Genomic DNA, 22,996 nt, shown 5'->3' on the forward strand with positions numbered 1-22,996 from the left:
GCACAGCACCCACCCCATGGCACAGCCCAGCCTGTCCTTGCTCCCTCCACAGCTCAGTGACCGCTTCTTCCCCTTCGAGGCCATCCAGACGGACGCGGTGCTGAGCCTGGACGAGCACACCATCCTCTCCACCAGCGAGGTGCTCCCCGCTCCCTCGGGTKCCCAGCGGTCACCACTGGCCTGTCCCCATGTCCCCACGCCCTCCAGGGGCAGCGGTGACCCCCTCCCTGAGGTCCCCGCGGTGGGTGACACCTCTGCGGGTGACACCGCGCCCATCCCGTGCCAGGTGGACTTTGCCTTCGTGGTGTGGCGCAGCTTYCCCGAGCGCATCGTGGGCTTCCCCGCGCAGAGCCACTTCTGGGACCGCGAGCAGGGGCGCTGGGGCTACACCTCCAAATGGAACAACGAGCTCTCCATCGTCCTCACGGCCGCCGCCTTCTACCACAGGTGTGGGGCCGGAGAGGGGCCGGGGACGGGCCGGTGGGGCCGGGATGGGGCCGGGACGGGGCTGGGACGGGGTCGGTGGGGCCGGGACGGGGCCGGTGGGTCAGGGGGCTCGGCACATCCCGCCCCTCACCCCATTCTCCCCCCAGGTATTACCACACCCTCTTCACCGAGTACCTGCCCGCGGGGCTGCGGGAGCTGGTGGACGGGCTGGCCGCCTGCGAGGACATCCTGATGAACGTGCTGGTGGCCGCCGTCACCAAGCTGCCACCCATCAAGGTGACCCAGCGCAAGCAGCACAAGGAGGGGGCGGCCCAGCAGGAGCAGTGCAGGGATGGGGCTGCGGGGACCCCCCAGACCCCACACTCCGCTCCGGCCGCGGCGAAGGGCACTGCCGGCAGCCGGAGATCCTCCCAGCGGCAGGACTGCCTGGACCAGTTGGCCGACTGGTTTGGCTACATGCCCCTGGTGTCCTCCCAGCTGCGGCTCGACCCCGTCCTCTTCAAAGACCAGGTCTCCGTCCTGCGCAAGAAATACCCGCGCTTGGAGAAGCCGTGAGGGCTGCCGGGCTCGGGGCCGGCTCCGGTGCCCMRYTCCCGGTGCKCRGAGCTCTCCGGGGGCGGCGGCYGCTGCTGACGGGGTTTTACTCGTTATTGGGTTTTACCAGTGCAATAAAGGAGGGTGCAGAGGAACGGATGGCGGCTGTAGGATGTGGGGGAGCACCCGGTTTTGGGTGCACCGCGGGAACCAACYGGACACTTTTGGGCACCCCGGGAATCACCCGATTTTGGGTGCACCCYGAGAATCACCCGGGAAGTTTCGAGCACCCCGGCAATCACCCGAGCAGCTCCTGGCCGCACTCGCAGCTCCCCCGAGCCCTGCGGGGAGGGCGAGTCCTTCACCTTGCCGAGGGCAAACAGAGCAGCGATAAGGGATGTGTGTGACCTCCCTCCCCGCCTCCAGCTTGGTCCCCTCAGTCCCTGGGCAGTGCAGCACCCCATTGCCTCGCAGCGCTCCCCGGAGAAGGGAAAAGGGGGTGTTTTAGCTGTGTTTTAGCTGCCTTTCCTCCCAGCTGAATAGAAATAGCGAAAATTACGCGGTTGGCCTCCAAGAGCCCTCTCCTCCGGCTGGCACAGCCCTGGGTCTGTCCTTGGCTCCCGCAGATACCGGAGAGAACAGGCAGAGCCAACATCCCCCACACAGCCCCGTGCGCTCTGCTTTATTTCCCACACACAGAAAAGRAGGCCGGCGGTCAGTCGCGGGGGGGCTGGCACTGCCGGCAGTCCCGCATCTCCTCCGAGTAGCTCTCCACCTGGATGGTGGTGGTGTGGAAGCGGAAAGCGCCCTGCAGCCGGGAGCTGGCCTCCTCCAGCACCTCCTGCGCGCTGGCGGCCGCGTCTGCCGGGAGAAAATCAGGGAATTCTGGGCACGGGGGAACCCCGAGCCCACCGCGCCCTGCCCTGCGACACTGCGACACTCACTGATGGCGATGTGCACCGAGAGCAGCGGCTGGGCCGCCGTCAGCGCCCAAATGTGCAGGCTGTGCACGGCCTCCACGCCCCGCACCGCCAGCAGCATCTCCTGCACCGCGTTGAAATCCATCCCTTTGGGGGTCCCTGCGGAAGGGGAGCAGCGGGAGCTGCAGGGACGGGGCCCAGGACACCCGGGGGTGACCCCGCAGCCCTGTCCCCACCACCCCGGTGTGTCCCTACCCTCCATCAGGACGAGGAGGACGTCGCGGAGGATGGTCAGCGTTGTCCCCAGCACCAGTGCGGAGAAGAGGAAGGTGCAGATGGGATCCACGTACTTGTACTCGGGCTGGAGGGGGTGGCAGGGGGTGAGGGACCCCCGGCACCATCACCCCACCCCAAACCCCGTCAGCACCGGCCGGGAGGGCACACAGTCCGCTCTGCCTCGCCCTGTGCCTGACCAGGACAGTCTGAAGCYGCYRTCCCCATGTCCCCAKCACCCCCTTTGCCCCCAGTCCCACYCAGACCTTGAAGAAGATGATGTAGGAGGCGATGAGGACGCCGACGCTCTGCAGCAGGTCCCCCACCACGTGGACGAAGGCAGCACGGACGCTGGCGTTGGGCTGCTCGCCGGCCCCTCCGTGGCTGTGCCCGTGGCCCGTCTGGTGCAGAGCCATCCCCATCCTGCGGGCAGGGCAGCGGTGACACCCCGGTGACACCCCGGTGACACCCCGGTGACACCCCGGGGCTCGGGGAGGGGACACCCGGGCCGGGCACGGGGTACGTACACGATGTTGACGGCCACGGCACAGGCCGAGGTGATGAGCATGACCCCGCCCTCGATGTCGTAGTCCCCCGAGAGCAGGCGCTGGGCCCCCATGTACACCAGGACCCCCGTGACCACCCAGATGGAGAGCACGGAGAGCAGGGCCCCCAGGATCTCTGCGGAGAGACCCCGCCCCACATTGCTGCATCTCTGCCCGTTCCGAGCGCCATTCCCGGCTCCCCGGGGGATCGGGCACCCCAAACTCATCCCTGCTCGCCCTCCTCGCCCTCCTTCTTGCCCTGCTCGTGGTGCCAGGGCTTTGCCAGGCCCCTCAGGGCACCCCAAAGCACCCGGTCCCCACGGTGYCCCGATGGCATCCCCGGGGCGCTGCCACCGCCGTTACCTGCCCGGTGCCACCCGAAGTTCATGGTTTTGGTGGGGGGACGCGAGGACACCCAGAGCGCAAAGAGGCTGATCATGATGCTGGCAAAGTCCGTCAGGAGGTGGGCAGCGTCCGTCAGGATGGCCAGGCTGTGCGCCAGGTACCCGCCTGCGAACACAGGGCATCGGGGGACATCGGGGGGACATGTGGGGACATCGGGGGACATGGGGGGGACATCGGGGGGACATCGGGGGACATGGCAGGGGCGCTGCCCCAAGCTGGGCACACACCACCTCACCCCCCGACCCCACTGGGGGTTCTGACCCCACGGAGAACCCGCAGGGAGCTCCGGCCGCACCACAAGAGGGGCTGTGGGCAGCACCCCGGGGTGACCCACGGGGACCCCGCCCCACACTCACCCACGGCTTCCCCCACCATGAAGAAGAGGCAGATGCCCGCGGCCAGGTAGAGCTTCCTGCGGGCTCGCTGCTGCTGCCCGGGGTGGCCATCGGCCCCTCGCGTGTGGCARTGCCGCCCACGCCGTGTCCCCAACTCCAGGGCGGGCGCTTGTCCCTGCGCCGCGTTGTGCCCGTCCTTGTGCACGGCCCCCACGTAGGACCTGGCGGCCAGAGGGGTGGTTGGGGCTGGAGGAGGGGCTGGGAGGGTTTTGGGGACCCTCAGTGCTCCCCCCCGGCCGGACCCCACTCGGGAGCCCCCCCAGCACCCCCGTACCCGGCCGTGCTGTCGCTCAGGAGGTGCCGCTTCTCGTCGCCGGCTGCCATCCTCCTCCGGGTCGGGCTCTGGTGACCCCGGCGTGTGGCCGGCGCTGGTGGCAGCCGGTGGCCTCGGCTCGTGTGAAGAGCCGGGATTCGTGTGCAAATCGCGGCTGGAGGAGGGACGGCCAAGCCGGCTGCAAAGCGCCCGCGGAGCCGGCCCCGGGCTGGGCCCCCTCGCCTGGGGGGCTGCTGAGGAGGGGGAATCGCTCTGGGACCCATCCGAAACACCCCCGGGAGCTGCACGGCCCGGGCTGGGGGCAGCCCCCGAGGCACAGGGGGATGAAGCGATCCCTCCGAAGCCTCACGGTGACTCCCACTCGCCGTTTTGGGGAGCTCTCAGAACCCCCAGTTTTGATCCGTGTGATGGACAATCCTGGAGCCGATCCCCCTCCCCAGCAGGGATTCCTGCCCCCCACCCCGACTGAGCAGCGCGAATTACCCCGGGGCTCATTGCGATTGTGGCTCAGCTCTGGATGCTGCCTCAGTTTCCCAGCCGAGCTGGATTTATGTTTTTGCAGGAGAAAAGCATTTATGGGGGTACTTCTGCATTTAGGATGCATTTTTGCATTTATGATGCATTTTTGCGTTTATATTTTTGCATCCAAGGTGTATTTTTGAGCCCGGTCAGCAGCAAACCAGCAGCTCGATGCCGAGACAATGCCCATTTCAGGGATTGGCACAGTCTGGAGCATCCTCAGCCCCGCTTTTTCCACATCCCCAACACCGGGAGGGCTCTGGACAGGGCATCCCATCCCCAGGAGATAAATCCTGCGGGGTGCCGACCTGTTACATCCCCGGCAAGCGGCCAGGAGCGGCCGCCRGCGCTGCCGGAGGTGCTAATGAGGTTGGAAATTAAGATTTGGAGCGGAGGAATCCCTCTGCCACGCCGGGAGCATCCTGGCAAACCCCCCGCTCCCCCGGTGCCCACCGCGAGCAAGGAGAAATAACCACGCGAAGAGCCGGTTTTCTTTACAAAATCCACAAATTTCAAATCCGTGACAATTATATACAAAACAAGGGAATTACAAAACGTGCGGAATTGTCCTGTTTGCACCCGTATAGAAAAGTGTCCTGTGCTGGGGCGGGCTCGCCAGGCTGCCGGTCCCCGCCGCGTGTCCCCCSCTATCCCAAAGCTGTCGCCGGACATCCCGTGCCCGGGGGCGTTTCTCCCGCGCCGGCAACGTTTCTGTGGCTACAGGGAAGCTGTCGGGGAGAGGATGGGGGGATTAAGGAGGGTCCGAGCCCCTCAGAGCTCCCCCATGGGTGCTCGAGGGTTCTGAGGGGTGGGATCGGCCTTACCCATCACTGTCCTCTCGGGCGCTGCGGTCTCTTCCACCTCTTCTTCCTCCCCATCAAAGTACTCCTCATCCTCCTCTGCTGCGAACAAGMGGCCAAAGGTCACCGGGAGCCGCCAGGAAATGCGGTGGCTGTCACCGGGGCGGTGGGAGCTGGTGAAGGGGCGTTGGGGGCTCAATTACCGGGGTCGAAATCCAGGGCGTGGACGGCCTCGGTGAGGTGGTCCAGGCTCACGGAGAACGCGTCCATGCTCTCGTATCCCTGCTCGATTTTTTCCAGGCGACCACCCTTGGAGGCTTCCACGATCCTGGGCGGGGAGAGCGCCGATGTGAGTGCGTGTCCCTGTCCCCTCGCTGGGCTGGGGGACCGCGGGGCGCCGGGGCAGGGGCTCAGGGCATCCCCCCACCCAAATGTTGCCCGCGGGGCTTGGATCGTGGAGATTCCCCCAGTTCTGGCACTTACGTTTTGATGAGCTGCTTGGCATTCTGCGGGGAGAGAGAACGGGAAGGAGGAGGAGGAGGAAGAGGAGGAGGAGGAGAAAGAAGAGGAGGAGGAAGAGGTGAGTGAAGCTACTCAGCCGCCACCAGGGCATCCCCAACAGTGCGGGGGAAGGTTTGGGGGTCTCACCATGAGGAAGGCGGCCCCCCCGGTCTCCTCGGCGGCCTGGATGGCTGTCTCCACCAGCCGGCTCGAYTTCTCCAGCTGCTCCTTGTACTGGCACACCAGGCTCTGGATGAAGGCAGTCTTGTCCGCCTGCTCCCGGGCGATGCGCTGCAGCAGCTCCGCCTTTTTCTCCTCCAGCAGCGCCGCCAGGGCGTCAAAGCGAGCGCAGAGCTCCCGTTTGGCCGCCTCGCTGTTCTCCTGCGGGGACAAGGGACGAGGGTGTCACCTYTGTGTCCCTCCGGCACCGGCAGCATCCCGAGGGATTCCCCGCCCCGCGGTCTCCACCCCATCCCCGGCTGAGGTTTCACCCCCGGGTTTTTAGGGGGCTCCTCTCCCCTCTTGGCTCACCTCGGTGCTCTGGCAGGAGTCCTCCAGCTGGGAGATGATGGTCTGGATCCGGTCRTTGCCCGCCACCAGCATGGAGATGCAGTTGTTCAGCTCGGTCTGGCGAGGGACAGACGGAAAAGGTTTGAACTCCTGTGGGGAYGGGGATTTGTCCCATCCCAGAKTGGGGACAGGSTGGGCATTGCTTGTCCCCAACCCTGCTCCCCCACAGCCCCACCAGCCTGCTCTAAATATAGTCTGTCTCCTGGGCGAAGTCACCCGCGGGCTATAAATACCCCGTGAGCCAATCCCGGTGRCATTTGTCACTGTCCCAGCTGAGCACATGGTCCCAGCACCCCCAGAACCCCCCTCCACGGCACCTTCTGTCCCTGGAAGACGCTTTGCAGAGGGGCCACCTCGCAGTCCTTGTGGGCTCCGAACACCTTGCACATGGAGCAGGTGGGCACCTCGCAGGTGACGCAGTAGATGTTGATCCGCTCGTCCTCGTGCTCCTTGCACATCGGGGCTTCCTCCTTCTTCAGTGGCCTGCTGGGGACAGCGGCACGGCCAGGGTGACATCCCCGTCACAGGGACACCCAGAGCAGGGTGACATCCCCGTCACAGGGACACCCAGAGCAGGGTGACATCCCTGGGACACCCAGAGCAGGGTGACATCCCCGGGACACCCAGAGCAGGGTGATATCCCTGTCACAGAGACACCCAGAGCAGGGTGATGGCCCCGTCATGGGGACACCCAGAGCACGGTGACATCCCCGGGACACCCACAGCAGGGTGACATCCCCATCACAGGGACACCCAGAGCAGGGTGACATCCCCGGGACACCCACAGCAGGGTGACATCCCCATCACAGGGACACCCAGAGCANGGTGACATCCCCGGGACACCCACAGCAGGGTGACATCCCCATCACAGGGACACCCAGAGCACGGTGACATCCCTGGGACACCCAGAGCAGGGTGACATCCCCGTCACAGGGACACCCAGAGCATGGTGACATACCCGGGACACCCAGAGCAGGGTGATATCCCTGTCACAGAGACACCCAGAGCAGGGTGATGGCCCCGTCATGGGGACACCCAGAGCAGGGTGACATCCCCGGGACACCCAGAGCAGGGTGACATCCCCATCACACTGACACCCAGAGCAGGGTGACATCCCCAGGATACCCACAGCAGGGTGACATACCTGTCATAGGGACACCCACAGCACAGTGACATCCCCGGGACACCCAGACCATGGTGACATCCCCATCACAAAGACACCCCTGCCACCACAGTGTCCCCATTGTCAMACCCGCCCCCACTGATGCTGCACAGTCACCCCCAAATCGGGTCCCCAGGCTGGGTCCTGGCACGATCCCAAGCTSGGTGCCTCTGCAGACCCCACGCCCAGTCCATCCCAGTTTAAACCAGCACAGCGCTGGGTCTGGCAGTGGTCAGCCCTGGGACGGGGTGCCATGATCCAGCGCTGCACTGGTGCCTAATTTTAGCCTTGTCTGCCCGGATTTATTGTCACCCATCCCTATGTGTGACCAGGGTGGGGGCACCCCGGGGGTCCCGCTCGGGGGCTGCAGCCCAATCGTCCCATCCCCAGCAGGGAGGGACACGGGGACAAGCCAACCCTGTGAGCCGGGGACAGAGCTGGGCCCCCCGGCCCCCCCGAGGCTGGGGACACCTGCCACGTGCCATCGTCCCCGTCCCCATGGCTCTCAAACAATATTTACAGTGGGAATTTGGCCAGGCTCTGCCTCGAGAACCTGCGACCCCTCTGTCCCCCCCCAGCTCATGCTTGGACCCCCCCAAACTGTCCCTTATCAGTGCTGTTGTCACCAGCAGTGCCTGGATTTGGTCCCCACACCTCTTATCTCCCGCTGAATGTTCCAGAAAAAGCGTTTGGGGGGCAGAGGAACCTGCCCAGCTGCCACCACCCTCACCAGGGAGCCCCTGAGACAGCCAGGGCACAAACTGCTCCTGTCAAGGGGGAGAAATTGGTTGGGAGAGGAAGATTTGGGTCTGGGGAGGAAGTTTTGAGTGGTGGCAGGCAGATTTTGATTGAGGGAGGAAGATTTGAGTCAGGAAAAGATTTGATTTGGGGATCAGTGAGGCAGCAGAGAGAATCCCAGTTTCTTGCCCATCTCAGCCCGCTGTGGTGACACTCTGGGGGTGACACACAGGAGGGGGACATCCCCTCATCCCCGTGTCCTCAAAACCCACCTGGAGCACTCCTGCTTGTAGATATCGATGATGTTCTCCACCAGCAGGTTCCTYTGCAGCCCGTAGACACCGTGGCGGTCCAGCAGCACCTCGTGGCGGCACGAGGGGCACCGGAACCGGCCCCCCGAAATCAAACTGCCCCGGTTCTGCCAGTACGGGTTGGCGGCCTGGCAGGGGAAGGCGAACATCCCTCAGTGTCCCCAAAAACACCCCCAGAGGGACGGGATGGGCGCGGGGGGCTCACCTGGAAGACGTCGTTGGCGCATTTGCGGCACAGGTTGTGCTGGCAGGGCAGGATCACCACGGGCTTGCTGAACATCTCCAGGCAGATGGGGCAGATGAGCTGCTTCTCCAGGCTCTCCATGGGGCTGCCATCCTGCAAGAGGCCGGCTTGGAAATCCATGGGCTCGTCAGCGCTGTCCTGTCGCGGCTGTCACTGCCGGCGCCCCTCGGCCCCGCTATTTATGGGGCGCTCCGCGGTCACGCGGATCCCCATCCCGGTGGCGGTGTCGGGTGTCGGGGACAGCACCTGTCACACGGCGGTGAGCCATCCACGGGGTAAAATAAACAACAAGGGCACAGGCTGTCCAGGAGACCCTGCCCGCCCGTGCCGTGGGCATGCCTCAACCGGAGCTGGGGGGAAACAGGGTCAGGGGGTGGCACATCCTGGGAACAGCACGGCCAGGTCCCGGGGTGGACCCCAAAACAGCGTCAGAGTGCGGGCAGGGAGGGGAAAAAACAGCCCCGTGGTCATCAGGACATTGTGATGGCTGCAGAAATCAGGGGTGGGCCAGCAGCAGCAGAGGGGGGCTCGTACAGGGTTTGTCCCTTTTCCCACCCAAAACATGACACTTGTGGGGTGCAAACAGCTCYCTGTGTGCTTGGAGGGGAGAGGCAGCTCTGGGGATTCGCAGCCCCCGCGCCTGGCACGGGCAGCAGGGTGTCCCCTCCCCAGGCGGGGGTTCGGGGGCTCCTCTGTGTCCCCAGACACCGCGGGGGCTGCTCGGGCTGTCCCCACACCGCTGTCACAGCCCTGACCCAGCTGGCTCCGCTGCTGGGGTGCAAATCCTGACCCAGAAACGGCGGCGGGGGCAGAGSGTGAGCACAGCCCTCGCTGAAAACAGCCCCGGACACGGCGGCCAGCTGGCTGGCCACGGGCCAGTGCTGGCCACGGGGAGAGCTGTCAGCGCGGGCACAGGGTAACCCTAGCCCTTGTCACCCATGGCGGGGATAGGGTGGGGTGGGACGGCAGCTGCGGGGGGACCACAGCGACTGCGGGAGGGAGGGGGTGCGGGGGTGCCCGGGCACCGGGGTGCACGGGTACATCGATGTACAGGGGCACAGGTACACGGATGTATGAGCACATGGGTGCATGGATGTATGAGCACACGGGTACATGGATGTACAGGGACACGGGTACATGGATGTACAGGGGCACACGGATGTACCGGGGCACAGATACATGGATATATGAGCACACAGACACATGGATGTATGAGCACACGGGTACATGGATGTACAGGGGCACATGGATGTACAGGGGCACAGGTACATGGATGTACGAGCACATGGGCACACGGATGTATGAGCACACGGGGACATGTATGTACAGGCACATGGGTGCATGGATGTACGAGCACACGGGTACACGGATATATGAGCACACAGGTACACGGATGTACAGGAGCACAGAGGTACACGGATGTACGAGCACACGGGTGCATGGATGTACAGGGGCACAGGTACACGGATGTATGTGCACACAGGTACATGGATGTATGAGCACACAGGTACACGGATGTACAGGGACACACAGGTACATGGATGTACGTGCACATGGGCACACGGATGTACGAGCACACGGGTACGCGGATGTAACAGCACACGAGTACATGGATGTACACGGATGTACAAGCACACGGGTGCATGGATGTACAGGGGCATAGGTACACAGATGTGTGAGCACACGGGTACACGGATGTACACGCACATGGGCACACGGATGTACGAGCACACAGGTACATGGATGTACAGGTGCACAGACACATGGATCTGTGAGCACACAGGTACACGGATGTATGAGCACACAGGTACACGGATGTACACACACAGATTATTGGGGTGCACCGACCCCTCCCGTCCCCATCCCTCCCCCAGGACATCCCCGCCGCTGTTTCGGGGCTCCTTCCGCCCCGGTTCACGTGTGGAGCGAGTGACCGTGCCGGGACCCGCCAGGCACATCTTGCAAAATCGTTCCCGTTCTTTCCGGCACTTGGGGCTCTGCCAGCGAGGTGCTGGCCGGGGAACGGGGCAGGCTGGGCAGCGGGAGGGCAGAGGAGCGGTCAGACACCGGCCGGACCCAGACACAACCTGCTCCTGCCCGGGGTGACATTGATTAACTAATTGCTTCTGGACTCGATTAAGGGGATTCACAGGAATGGAGGGGTTGTAATGCCCTAAGCAGCTTTCCAAACCCACAAGGGGCTCGTTGGCACCTAATTGGCTTGGGACAGCTTAGGCAGGACCCAGGGCATTAATCACCCCCGGGATCCTTCCCAATTAACCCTGGAGAGCCCACTGCGGGAATGGAACTCTCTCTGCTTGGTTTTTGCAGGGCTCTGAGCAGCGGGTGGCCCTGGCTTCACCCAAAATATCCCAGCAATGGCTTTGTAATTGTTGAGGAGACAGCAGGATGACAGCCATGGCCCAGAAGAGAGCACAGAGAGGCGACACCTCCAGTGTCATTGCCACACCAAGCCAGAGCACAGCCGAACATGAGAGGGGCTGTACTGATTTTTTCTAGAAGCAGCAATAAATCATAAAGCCCTAGAATTGTTTATTTTGGAAGGAAGGCGCTTAAAGCTCATCCCATTCCCCCCCTGCCATGGGGTGTTCCAGGGTGCTCCAAGCGCTGTCCAGCCTGGCCTGGGACACTGCCAGGGCTGGAGCAGCCACAGTTTCTCTGGGCACCCTGCGCTGGGGCCTCCGCACCCTCCCAGCGAACAATTCCTCCGAATTAATAAACCGAAATTAAATTAATTAATGAAAGAAATCGAACGCCCGCCGCACTCGCCCCGCCCCCTGCCTCAGTGACCAATCAGAGGGCGCCGCTGGCCGGGTGGGCGTGGCCTCGGCTGAGGGGGCGTGGCCGCGGCTGAGGGGGGCGTGGCCGCGGCTGAGGGGGGCGTGGCCGCGGCTGAGGGAGGCGGCGCGGGAGGAGCGGCTCTAAGATGGCGGCCGGGCGGCGGCGGCGGCGGCGCTGAGGTAACGCGGATTCCCCCGGTTCGCCTCGGCCCGGGGCGGCCCCACACCCTCCCCGGCTCCCGGGGGGTTGTAGCGGGGCGGGATCCGCGCTGMGGGTTTGGRGCGCCCGGTACCCGCTGTGGCGGGSAGGGCCCAGCATCACCSTCCTCKCTCTGAGGCGARCGGTGCCGCCGGTGCTTCCCGGTACAGCCGCAGGTGGGGGCCCGCTGCGGCCGCCCCGAGCACGAGGGGGCATTTATATTCTCTATATYACTTATATAATTATATTATTCCCTAATCACCCCGTTAAGGCGGCGGGCGGCGCTTCCCGGGCCCGCAGGAGCGAGCGGCGGCATCGGCCCGGTGTCCGCTCGGCCGGGCCGGGCCCGGGGCTCCCTCAGGGCCGGAGCGGGGCCGGAGCAGGGCCGGAGCTCGGCACGGTGACACGGCCGCGGTGACAGCCGCYTTCCGACACGGGGGGACGTTTTGTGGCCGCTTCGAACCCGCTGTGCCCGTGTTTGAGTAACGCAGCGCAGTGTTTCCCTGCGGAGTTATTTGGCCGCTGGTGAAATTGCAGATCCTGCCCCTGTTGGCCCATCAGATCTCAATGTTCGGGCTCTGATCTGGAGCTGCAGCCCTGCTACAGGTGCAGCCGAACCCATCCCGTCAGTGGATTCTCCTGTTAAAGCGTTTCTCACACACGTCACATCGTGGTTCAAAACCTTTCTGCAAATGTGCATCACACAGCTTTGCTGAAAGGTTAAAATATCCCTGTAGCATTGCCTGAGACTGATGATACCTTTTTTCTCTCTCTTTTTCTTTTTTTTCTTTTTTTTTTCTTTGCAAAAAAAAATGACTAAAGCAGTGGAAATACTTGAAAGCTTCCTACTAATAGCAGGCCGTTTCAATGTGCTCCTTATTGCCTGGTTTACTGACATAAAGAGAATTACCTTTATCACTGGCTGTCTTAAAGCTATTTTAGTTCTGATCTATCAGTGTGATTTTATTTATTTATTTGCTTTTGGTTTTGCGTTTCATTCTGTTTGACCAGTGTGACCAGTGATCCTTGGCTAGGCAATCTCTTTTTTTTTTTTTTTTTTTTTGTGTGTGTGTGTGTGTCTTGTTTTACTTTCAGAGCAATAACTTAACTTTTGTCCTTGCTCTGTTGAGCGAAAGTGAAAGTTAGATGCTGGGTGCAAACTTCTGCAATCAGTTATCCTTTTTATAACCTTTCATAGCTGTAGATTCCTCATGCAGGGGAGACTCGGTGCAAAATCAGTCACCTCAAAAAGATAAATCTGGAGCGATTGAAGCTTTCTCTTCTCAGAGTGAAACAACTTAATTATAACAGAAACCTTTGCTCCTGCAGTCACCTCCACAAAAAGGCAGTTCATTAAATCTGTCACTGCCCAACCAGGGCATTCAGCTGGGACCTCCTGTGCTCTCTAGGCTGGATGGGGAGCATGACACCCTCCTGTTATTCCTGCAGATGCTCACAGAAGACTCTGAGGGAGAGGAGCAGGAGCGTTCTCGATAGTCCTGCCTCGGCACCATACCAGTCTAGGTTTGAATTGTTGCCACCTTGAAAAAGCTGGGCTGTGTTTGAAATCTTAACGAAATGTAATTTCACTTCCACCTGGTCGGTGGCAGAGGTGCAGGTTGATGGAGTGAGTAGCTTCTGGAATGTTCTAGCACTCGACCCCTGTTAATGGCGGGGTCTGGCCACGCCAGCCCCTAAGGGGGAAAATACAGCCCGGTTCCTGTGCCTAAGTTTTAGTTCTGTGGGTTTTTCCCCCTTCCCCAGAACCTTTGCTCTTGAAGATGGTGAGTAGCCAGCCTAAGTACGATCTAATTCGGGAGGTTGGTCGTGGCAGTTATGGTGTGGTGTACGAAGCGGTCGTCAGGAGGACCTGTGCCCGCGTGGCCGTGAAAAAGATCCGGTGCCACGCTCCGGAGAACGTGGAACTGGCTCTGCGYGAGTTCTGGGCCCTTAGCAGTATCAAGAGCCAGCACCCCAACGTCATTCACCTGGAGGAGTGCATCTTGCAGAAAGATGGCATGGTGCAGAAGATGTCCCATGGCTCCAGCTCCTCCCTTTATTTACAGGTACACGAAGCCGAGGGAACGGGGTGGAAGGAATCGGTGACGATGTGGAGCTGGGTGGGAAGGGCAGCCAGGGTCTCTCGTGGTTTTGAGGTGTGTTCAGTTAGGTGAGGGGGTTGTTTGCATTGCTGACACCCAAAATTTAATAGAGATCTTTACAAAAACTGAACCGTCACCTGGGTCTTGAGATTTGAAGCCCTGCTGCTCTGAAAGACTCCAGAATTTGTATTTAATGCAAATCTGCTTTGATAATTTGAGGAAGCAGGCTGTGGCGTTGTTGGCAGCAGCCCTGCTGCAGGTTAAGGAGCACTCATGTCCTGGGACAGAGCTCAGAGGAATTCCATCTCAGGTGCCCTTGGAAGAGGAAGTCACTGTCTTGTTTTATAGGAAGCCAACACTTGACATTCTTTTAGAAACAATCAGCAATTGATAGCACATCAGGAGCTGTTTCTTTTTTAATAAGTAACTATTAATCTCTTCAAAGAGTGGTGAAGGTATGATAAATAAGGGAATAAATACCACTCCGAAAGTGTCCTGTAAGTTTGAAGATGTGTATTTTTGAAGAATAAGTAGTTCTGGAAAGGCATTGAAAGATAATCTAATTAATTCCCTTGTCAAGAAGCAGCCCCAAGTMTAAATTACCCTCTGGCAGAAGTTTGTGTCTCTGGTTTAAAAAGCCAGCAGCCTGCTCAGTGTTTGCTGTGTTCTCCCTAGTCAGCTCTTACAATTTCAGTTTTTATTGTCATTCCTGCTGTCTGGTGTGGACCTTTGTTGGTGAGCAGCCCTTTGGATCCCTTTGTGCTGGCTGCTGTCCGAGCCTGAGAACCAGGATTCTTGCCTTTGCCCCCTCCCTGTAGCTTGGGCACTGCTCCTGACTTGTTTTATTGAGGGATTTGGCTAGAATAACACTGCCCAGCTCATGGGGGAGAGGGCAGTGTCTGCCTCCAGCTTGTGGGCAGATGAGAGTCGCTTCAAATGCCCCAGGGAGGAACTGCAAGGTGGGAAGAGCTTCCAGCTCACCTGGAGCCCTGGTTTGGGTGGTGGTGCTGGGGAGCAGCTGGCACAGGGATCTGGCCCCTGCCGGGTGCCAACACCACAGATTGTTTTGCTGCTCAGAGAGAAGAGCAAAGGGCACAGCTGAGCTGAGCAGGGGGGTCACTTTTTTTCAAACTGGGCTGATTAAGCACAGTCAGACCCCTCTTGGCTCRGCCTCTCCTCTCCCAGGTGATGTTACAGAGCTGAGCTGCTGCTCTGTGTGAGGGAGCTGAGGAAGGGGTGTCATTCTTTCCTGAAGGGCTCTGGGGCAGATTCTTAGTGCCAGCTGAACCAAATCTTAGAGTTTGAGTCCTGAGTTAGCCTTGTCTCCTGGTGCTCTGCCACTGKCACAGATGTGAGGCTGGATTTTCTTGTCTTCACTCTCACATCTGCAAGTGCAGCTCCTGTGGAGKGCAGAGCTGTGTGGGTGCCCTCTTGGCAGAGGAGACTCCCTGCTCTCCTGAGATACCTTAATCTCACTGWTCCAGACTACAAACCCTAAATGTGGCCTTTTAAAATTCTGGAATAGATTTACTGGTTTAAATTAGTCTGGGAAGGTAGCTGTAAATTACTACCAGTTTTTCTTTTGGAAAGGTCACTTTTTCAAAGCACTTCAAATTACCTCTCTAAATATTAACACAYCCCTTAATTTTTGAAAGCCAGTTTGGTTTAGTATCCATTGGTTTACTACTAACAGAAGTAATTGCAGGACTTAMCTTCCAGAGCCACCTCAGAGGAGCTGAAGAGGCAAATGCAGTTGTGTAAACAGGATTAGTACAAGTGATTGCAGGTTTTACTTTGCTTTCTGTGTGAAGCAGCTCTAAGAACTGGCTGTTCAACTTGTGTTCCTGAAAATCCCATGTGGATAATGATGGTGGGAAGGGTGTTTCGTGCTCAGCTGTGCCTGTAGATCAGTGTTCTCCTAAGTTCAGGGATCCTGTGTTAACTTGCTGGAATTCATTAATGTGTCAGGAATGGAGAACAGGCTTTAAAAATCTCTCCTGGATAAATAGAGCTGTGTGGAGTTACTTGTGAGACTTTGTTTATCCCGAAAAGCTGTTGGCAAAGTGGGTGGGACAGGCTTTGTCGGGGTGGGACACTKTCCAGCTGGGACAGATGGGAGGGCAATGGCCACTGGGTATCTTTAAAAATGCTGTTATCAGGGTCGAGCTCCACTTCTGGGCAGGAGCCCSAGCTTGATATGCTCCACACGAGTGAAGATAAGGAGGCTGGCAAATATATTGTGATTTTTTTTTTCTTTTCCATAAAAACATTTATATAATGCTTTCTTTCCCCCATTGCAATATCTCGCTCTCTGGATTGTTGAGAGGAGGATTAAACAATCCTAGAAWGGTTTGGGTTGGAAGGGATCTTAAACCCCATCTCATTCCCATGGGYAGGGACACCCTGCACTGCCCCAGGCTGCACCAAYCTGGCCTTGGACATTCCAGGGATGGGGCAGCCACAGCTTCTCTGGGCAGCYTCTGCCAGGGCCTCACCTTCCCCACAGGGAAGAATTCCTTCTGTATAACTAACTCAAATTTCCCCTCTCTGTGAAGATCCTGATTTCATGCATTTCCCTGTCATATCCTTTCATTCTCATCATCATCAGGTAGTTACGACATTTCTTTTCCTCGTTGCAGCTTGTAGAAACCTCATTAAAAGGAGAAATAGCCTTTGACCCCAAAAGTGCTTATTACCTGTGGTTTGTGATGGATTTCTGTGATGGGGGAGACATGAACGAGTACCTGCTGTCCCGGAAACCCAACCGYAAAACCAACACCAGCTTCATGCTCCAGCTCAGCAGCGCCCTGGCCTTCCTGCACAAAAACCAGATCATCCACCGYGACCTCAAACCTGACAACATCCTCATCTCCCAGAGCAGGATGGACGCCAGCGACCCCGAGCCCACCCTGAAAGTGGCGGATTTTGGGCTGAGCAAAGTGTGCTCGGCCTCGGGCCAGAACCCCGAGGAGCCCGTCAACGTCAATAAATGTTTCCTGTCCACCGCCTGTGGGACTGACTTCTACATGGCCCCCGAGGTGTGGGAGGGACACTACACTGCCAAGGCAGACATCTTCGCCCTGGGCATCATCATCTGGGCCATGCTGGAGAGAATCACCTTCATAGACACCGAGACCAAGAAGGAGCTGCTGGGCAGCTACGTCAARCAGGGCACTGCCATCGTGCCCGTGGGGGAGGCATTGCTGGAGAACCCCAARATGGAGCTGCTCATCCCCGTCAAGAAGAAATCCATGAACGCTCGGATGAAGCAGCTGATCAAGGAAATGCTGGCGGCCAACCCGCAGGACCGGCCCGACGCCTTCGAGCTGGAGCTCAGACTGGTCAACATTGCMTTTAAGGACAGCAGCTGGGACACGTGACAGGGTTTGGTGGCACYTTTGTGGCAGGCAGGGCCTGAACTCAGCTGCAGGGGGTGATTTTCACCCAACTGGGGTTTCCTGACAGGAATGTTGAGTTGGCCGTGGTGGAAAATCCCCSAGTGAGATGTGAGGGGGTTCCTTGGTGTGTGCTGGCTGTGGGGTCTTGAGAGAGCCAACACTACTTGATTTCCAGCACTCTGTCATGGAGTRTCTCATACATTCCAGTTTCCTATGTCAGTATTAGGAACTCTCATGGAAAAAAAATACCCCGATGATTTGCATGCTGGCAGTGCAAATCTTGAGGCTTTGTAATGTAATCTGTGTATATATTTATGTATATGAGTGACTGGGAGTGTGTGGCACTTAAATTATTTGCTGTGGGTCTGGATGATTGGGGTCTGCTGGAGCACTGGGTGAAGAAGGTGAGTGAGAAAMACTCCTTCTTCCCCAGGCCTGAATGACTTTGTTATTTATTTTTGTTATCTAATTTCAAAGACTTGACTTTGTAAACAAACAAACAAAAAAAAAAGCAATGCAAGGGGATCAGCTGCTTTCAAAGTGCTAACGTGGCTGATCTTAGCACTGAGAGCTTAATGAGCTCATCACCAAGGGAGTCAAATTAAAAATGTACAGTCAGGTGCTGGCAGGGGCGCTGGGTCATTGATCATTTGATTTTGCTTTTATTAATTAATTAATCTACCTTTTCTCAACRTGCTCTCTGCTCTGGTGTTGATAATCCAATAGCACCTTGAGGATTTACCACAGCAGAGTCCTCAGTTTATGGAAACATGGATGAGTTAATCCAGCAGCAGATTCTTAAAATCCTTCAACATGTGGTGGCAGCACAGTTTTTTCACMAACTGAATCCAACTCCTAATCCTGGCCATGGCCCTTTCCTCTGTGGCACTGCCCCTAATCCAGTGGGGATGAGGGGACAGAGGTGACACTGTCCTGTGCCTCACACTGCTGTCAGAGAAAACTCAGTGACAGGTACATGAAAGGTGGCAGCTTGGGCTGATCCCTTTTATTTCTCCTCCTCTTAAAGAAGTGATCTTTATTTAAAAGCCCAGCTGGGAGGATGGGGAGCTTTGGAGCCCTTGGAAGCTGCTGATCCCCAGCTCGTGTTGCACAGAGCAGATTGAGGCTGGGAGAGGTTTCACTGAGGCCACCTGACACCGCAGGGCTGACAGAAGCTCTTTGTACCAGCACAACACTTTGTTCTTTYGGGTGCAGGACTGACCTTTCGCCTCCAGGCTGAGCTTTTGGGAAAAAGCAGAGTCTTCAAGTTGCCTTTAAAGCTGCAGGAAAGGCCAGTTTTCTTAGTAAATTAAATTTAATTTTTTCCCCCGCTCAAATCTTACTTGAAAATGGCTGTAAGTATTTCCTTGTATAATTTGCTTTTTGGATACTGTTTCCTCTTAGTGCTGGGAGAGCAGTTCTGGGCACTCAGTGTTTATTCTTTGAGTGTGAATAAACAAAACATGATTTTTTATTTCTTTCCAAAAGCAAAGGATTCTGATCCCACCCAAGTTCAGAGGCTTTATAGACCACAGGTGGTTCTTACCTGGTGCTGTGTGAGCTGGTGGTGTCACCCAGCTGGCCTTAGTTGTTAATTCTTGTTCTTTTCTTTCACTTGATCGTTTTAGGGAGTGATTCTCAGACAAACTCACTTCACTTCTGTGCCAACACTGCCTCACAGTTCTCACATCTCAGCAGATGAGAAAAGTTCGAAGRGGGTTTGTAATTCATGTTAAACTTGAGAGCTTTTTAAAAATGAAGGGGTGCAATTCCCCCGATTTATCCACCCAAAAGTCACGAGCAGGTTATGAACCTACTACAGAACAACTCTGCTCCCCTCTGAGGTGCTTTGTGAATTATCTGATTCCCCTCTGCAGGATTTCACTGCCTGCAGTGCAGAAATGAGGGGATGGCACAGGGAAGTTGTGGGRTTTTTAACTCCCAAAGTGTTTCTTTGCACTGATTGCCACTTTATAGGTTGAGGGTACCTGAAATCCCTCTCATGGTGCTTATCCTCGCTGTTGGGAGCTCTGTGTTCTCTTTGATTTTTGTTGTCTGAGGTCTTTGTTTTGGGAAATTAAATCAAGTTGTTGTAGCAGCTGAGGGGTCGTTCACCAGCRTGACACGAAGTCAAGACACTTTTCAGCACTTGGAAAAGATTTTTTTTTTTCCATGTTTTTTTCTTTAAAAACTGTAAAATATATTTTATGGAGAATTTATAATGAGGAAAAATTATTGTGTAATTTATTAAGTTCATGACTGTTTTTTGAAATAAAATCTTGAATTTCGATGAAGTTTTAGGATTTTTTATGGGGAAGTGCTTTCAGTCAGTGCAGTGTCAGTGCTGCTCTCCTGAACACAGCACCAGCCCCATGCCCTGAGAAACCTTAGGAACAAAGGTGAGGAAACATTATTATTTATACATGATGGGAAAGTGTAGCCCTCATTTGCATGTTTTAATTAGCAGTGCTCTGGACAGAGGGTTCTGCACATTGGAAATGCCGTAAATGAGTTTCTCGTGTCGTTTCTTACACCCGAGCCCTGTCCTGTCCCCTGTGGATTCCTGCATCTCCTGGTGCCAGGAATGGGCAAATTCCCACCAGGAATGGGCAGAATCCCACCAGGAATGGGCAAATTCCCACCTGGAATGGGCAGAATCCCACCAGGAATGGGCAAATTCCCACCTGGAATGGGCAAATTCCACCAGGAATGGGCAAATTCCCACCAGGAATGGGCAGATTCCACCTGGAATGGGCAGATTCCACCTGGAATGGGCAAATTCCACCAGGAATGGACAAATTCCCACCTGGAATGGGCAAATTCCCACCAGGAATGGGCAAATTCCCACCAGGAATGGGCAAATTCCCACCAGGAATGGGCAAATTCCCACCAGGAATGGGCAGATTCCACCAGGAATGGGCAAATTCCCACCTGGAATGGGCAAATTTCCACCAGGAATGGGCAAATTCCCACCAGGAATGGGCAGAATCCCACCAGGAATGGGCAAATTTCCACCAGGAATGGGCAGAATCCCACCAGGAATGGGCAAATTCCCACCAGGAATAGGCAGAGTCCCACCTGGCAGGAACCTTGTGCTGAAGTCAGTGCAGTTGTTGCACAAAAAATAGTTTGGGATTTAGATTTGGTTGGGTTTTTTTTACTTTTTTTTAGGGGTAAAGGCCTTCAATAAAGGAGAAAGTGACATTTTTGGATCAGCTCTAAGAGGGTGGTTTTAAATCCAAACACAAGCTGAATTCCTTCCCCACAAAATGAAGAATAAACCATATATATATAAACTATATACATAATATATACTGTGCTTTAAATATATTTAGTCCACGGGGAGGGCGGGGAAATCTGCAGGGAAATGCCCTGGTGCAGAAATGAGGTATAATTAAAGCCCCATCTGGGCTGGGAGAACCCAACCTCTGCTTTGTTTTCCTGGTTGTGCACAAGGCAGAGGATTCAGGCTGCAGCTTGCCCATCCCAGTTCCTGGGGCCGCCACTGGGAACTCGCCTTGTTGCAATTTTTGTTTTGTTTTGCTTTCAGCAGCGTTTCCCTTGGCGCAGCCCTGGGCTGGGGCGTTGTGGGGYGGATAAAGCCCGGTCTAGGGAGTCCCAGCTTCCATCCTAACCCTGGGAAAGGTGCCCACCCTGCAGGGGAACAGCTCTGTGCCCCCGGGCAGGCTCAGGTGGCATTTGGATGGCACAAACAGCCCATGGTTTGTGTGGCTCCACTCTTGCTGTGAATTCTCCCGTGGGATGCCGATGGTTCCGTGGTTTGGATCCTTCAAACGGCGGCGGTTTGGGAACGGAAGGGGCTGACCCAGGGAGAATCAATTTGGGGCGTTTAAACACCAATTCAGCGCTGGCAGGGGCTGTTTGGTTCCCTCTGCCCGGTTCTGCACAGTGCAGTGTGTGTTGTTTGGCACAGAGGGATGTGCCTGGAACCCACAAAGCATCCCGAGGGGTGAGGGACACTGGGGACAGGGAGAGCTGGGAATATGGGGCTGAGCTGCTGCAGATCCTGCTCAGGAGCTCTGCAAGTGTTTGGGGGAATCTGAAACCCCATTTCTAGGAGCAGGGAGAGCTCAAGTGAGGATGAGGCGGGCACAGCTCTGGGAGAGGAGCCACAGCCCAGGCTGGGTTCTTGTTCTCCCTCTTCACTCTCAGATTTGAGATGGAAACAGATGCAGCCCAAAAACCTCTGGTGGGTTCAGCCCAGACGTTCATCCCTGACCCTGGGGCTGCTTCCCTTCCAYCTCTGCAGCCCCAGCACTGCCCAGCCCTCTCCTGCCGGGGGTTTTGGAGCCTTTTTGGGGGTTTGAACACCCACAGGAGCCTCTCCTGAGCTGCTCCAGTTCCGACTTGCACCAACACGTGGGTGCTGCCTCGGATTAGGTGCTGGTTTCAGATTTATTCATGCCCATTTGAACCCTTGATATTTTTAAACTCGTCTAACGAGGTTTCCACCTCTGCCCTCTCCCGAAGGAAATCCTGAACCTTCTCTGGCCCCTTCCCAGCTCCTGTGGGCTGCGCTCCAGGCGTTTGCAGGGCCAGAGGAGCTGCTGTGTGTTTGTAGAAGTGAAGCAGCCAGGAGGGACAGCTGGCCAGGTGCATTTCTGCCTGCACATAAGTGATTTTTGAAATCATGTTTTGAAAGAAAATTTTCTGGAAAGGACTGAGTGCGATCTGGTTGCCTGGAGCAGCACAGGGAGCGGGGTTGGTTCATCAGGAGAGGAAAATGCYGCGGAAGGAGGAGCTCTGCTCTGGGACTTGGAGCCTTTGGGGACCTTCTCAGCCTTTTTTCACCCTGGAAGGTCCCACACCTGCCCCAGCTGTGGCTGGGTTTCACCCGGAGTTGTTTTGCTTGCCCAGAACTGTTGCTCCCTTCCAGCCCCACAGAGAGCTCTGAGTAACCTTCAATAAAAACGGGACTTTCAGCATCTGTGTGACACAAAAAGCCACCTGGTAATGGGGTGGATCCCTTCACAGAAGTCACAGGGACAAAATCCTCATCACCAGGAGCTGCCTGGGAGTCTGATGCCAGGAAGGGCCCCTCAAATCACCCTTTTTTTGAATCCCAAAAACGATTCTGGTTTGTCTAAATATTCCATTTCAACAGCAAGTACCTGGCAGGTGCTCCAAGGAGGGTGACTGCTCTGGGATAGGCATTTGGGAAGAGCATCCCATAGGAACATCCTGAATCAGCCAGGAAAAGGGGATTCCAAGGCTGCTCTTACTCACTTGTGGCTTTACCAGAACAGCTGCCACTCAGAAAATAAAACATTCCCAAGAGGCAGTGATTCATGGTGCTGGGAATTAAGGTGCTTTGGGCTGCACCTCTCCCGTGAGGGATTCCAGGGGCAGATCCCAGAGCTGCCATGGCTTTCTCCATCACTTGCCCTGATCCTATTCCCTGTCTTCCACAGGATTTGCCCCAGAGCAGCCACATCCTGMACACAGATCCCAAGTGTCGCCTGCATTTCTCCTCTCCAGGTTCATTAGGATAGCAGAGGTGGTTTGACCCTTCCTTGCTTTCACTGGGATTTTTTTCTGGTTCCTGCAGGTCTTGGACAGGGCCTGGCCCCTCTCATCCTGCCCAGCTTCCATTTCAACCCCGTTTTCGTCAGCAAAGGACGGGAAGGTGCTGGATGCAGCCCCAGCCCCAGTTCCCGGCACTGGYTCCTCAGGAAGGAACCGGGGCGGGGACAGAAGTGCTTGGGGACAGATCTGCTCCCATCCCGGGATCTGGGGCTGAATGCCACCACCTTGTCCCCACTGGAGCCTCCCCAATCCCTGGGGTCAGCCCGGGCCGGGCTGTGCCCCAGCTCTCCAGCCAAACTGGGATCAGGGAG

The 22,996-nt window shown here is 57.1% G+C and overlaps 4 protein-coding genes across 5 annotated transcripts in view; 2 read left to right on the plus strand and 2 right to left on the minus strand.

The window, feature by feature from the left end:
- Window positions 1-1,041, plus strand: part of EXTL1 (exostosin like glycosyltransferase 1) — a 7,402-nt gene extending 6,361 nt beyond the window's left edge. Inside the window, 3 exon segments of the mRNA XM_057382562.1 lie at window positions 14-139; window positions 287-447; window positions 594-1,041. Coding sequence (XP_057238545.1) covers window positions 14-139; window positions 287-447; window positions 594-1,002 — 696 coding nt within the window. The 3' untranslated portion in view covers window positions 1,003-1,041.
- Window positions 1,042-1,696: 655 nt separating this feature from the next.
- On the minus strand, window positions 1,697-3,843 carry SLC30A2 (solute carrier family 30 member 2). The gene is made up of 8 exons (XM_057382561.1): window positions 3,794-3,843; window positions 3,481-3,680; window positions 3,083-3,229; window positions 2,702-2,855; window positions 2,441-2,597; window positions 2,157-2,262; window positions 1,926-2,060; window positions 1,697-1,842 (listed from the first exon to the last, which is right to left on the minus strand). Exons 1-8 carry the CDS (start codon window positions 3,841-3,843, stop codon window positions 1,697-1,699), a joined length of 1,095 nt encoding a protein of 364 aa, XP_057238544.1.
- A 979-nt stretch (window positions 3,844-4,822) lies between these two features.
- On the minus strand, window positions 4,823-8,777 carry TRIM63 (tripartite motif containing 63). Its single transcript, XM_057382563.1, has 9 exons — window positions 8,600-8,777; window positions 8,356-8,522; window positions 6,501-6,666; window positions 6,145-6,240; window positions 5,761-5,994; window positions 5,596-5,618; window positions 5,316-5,440; window positions 5,137-5,214; window positions 4,823-5,040 (listed from the first exon to the last, which is right to left on the minus strand). Exons 1-9 carry the CDS (start codon window positions 8,756-8,758, stop codon window positions 5,030-5,032), a joined length of 1,059 nt encoding a protein of 352 aa, XP_057238546.1. The 5' UTR covers window positions 8,759-8,777; the 3' UTR covers window positions 4,823-5,029.
- Window positions 8,778-11,561: 2,784 nt separating this feature from the next.
- Window positions 11,562-19,430, plus strand: PDIK1L (PDLIM1 interacting kinase 1 like). 2 transcript variants are annotated; one of them, XM_057382568.1, is made up of 3 exons: window positions 11,562-11,619; window positions 13,403-13,704; window positions 16,380-19,430. In XM_057382568.1, the coding sequence occupies exons 2-3, from the start codon at window positions 13,420-13,422 to the stop codon at window positions 17,118-17,120; spliced, it is 1,026 nt and encodes a 341-aa protein (XP_057238551.1). In that variant the 5' UTR covers window positions 11,562-11,619; window positions 13,403-13,419; the 3' UTR covers window positions 17,121-19,430. The 2 variants fall into 2 exon arrangements, with proteins under 2 accessions (XP_057238551.1, XP_057238549.1); XM_057382566.1 differs by lacking the exon at window positions 11,562-11,619 and having other exon boundaries at window positions 12,691-13,704.
- Window positions 19,431-22,996: the final 3,566 nt, after the last annotated feature.

Source organism: Malurus melanocephalus, unplaced genomic scaffold, assembly GCF_030028575.1.
Source record: "Malurus melanocephalus ecotype Western Australia unplaced genomic scaffold, MMel_1.1 scaffold_575, whole genome shotgun sequence".
Taxonomy (NCBI): domain Eukaryota; kingdom Metazoa; phylum Chordata; class Aves; order Passeriformes; family Maluridae; genus Malurus; species Malurus melanocephalus.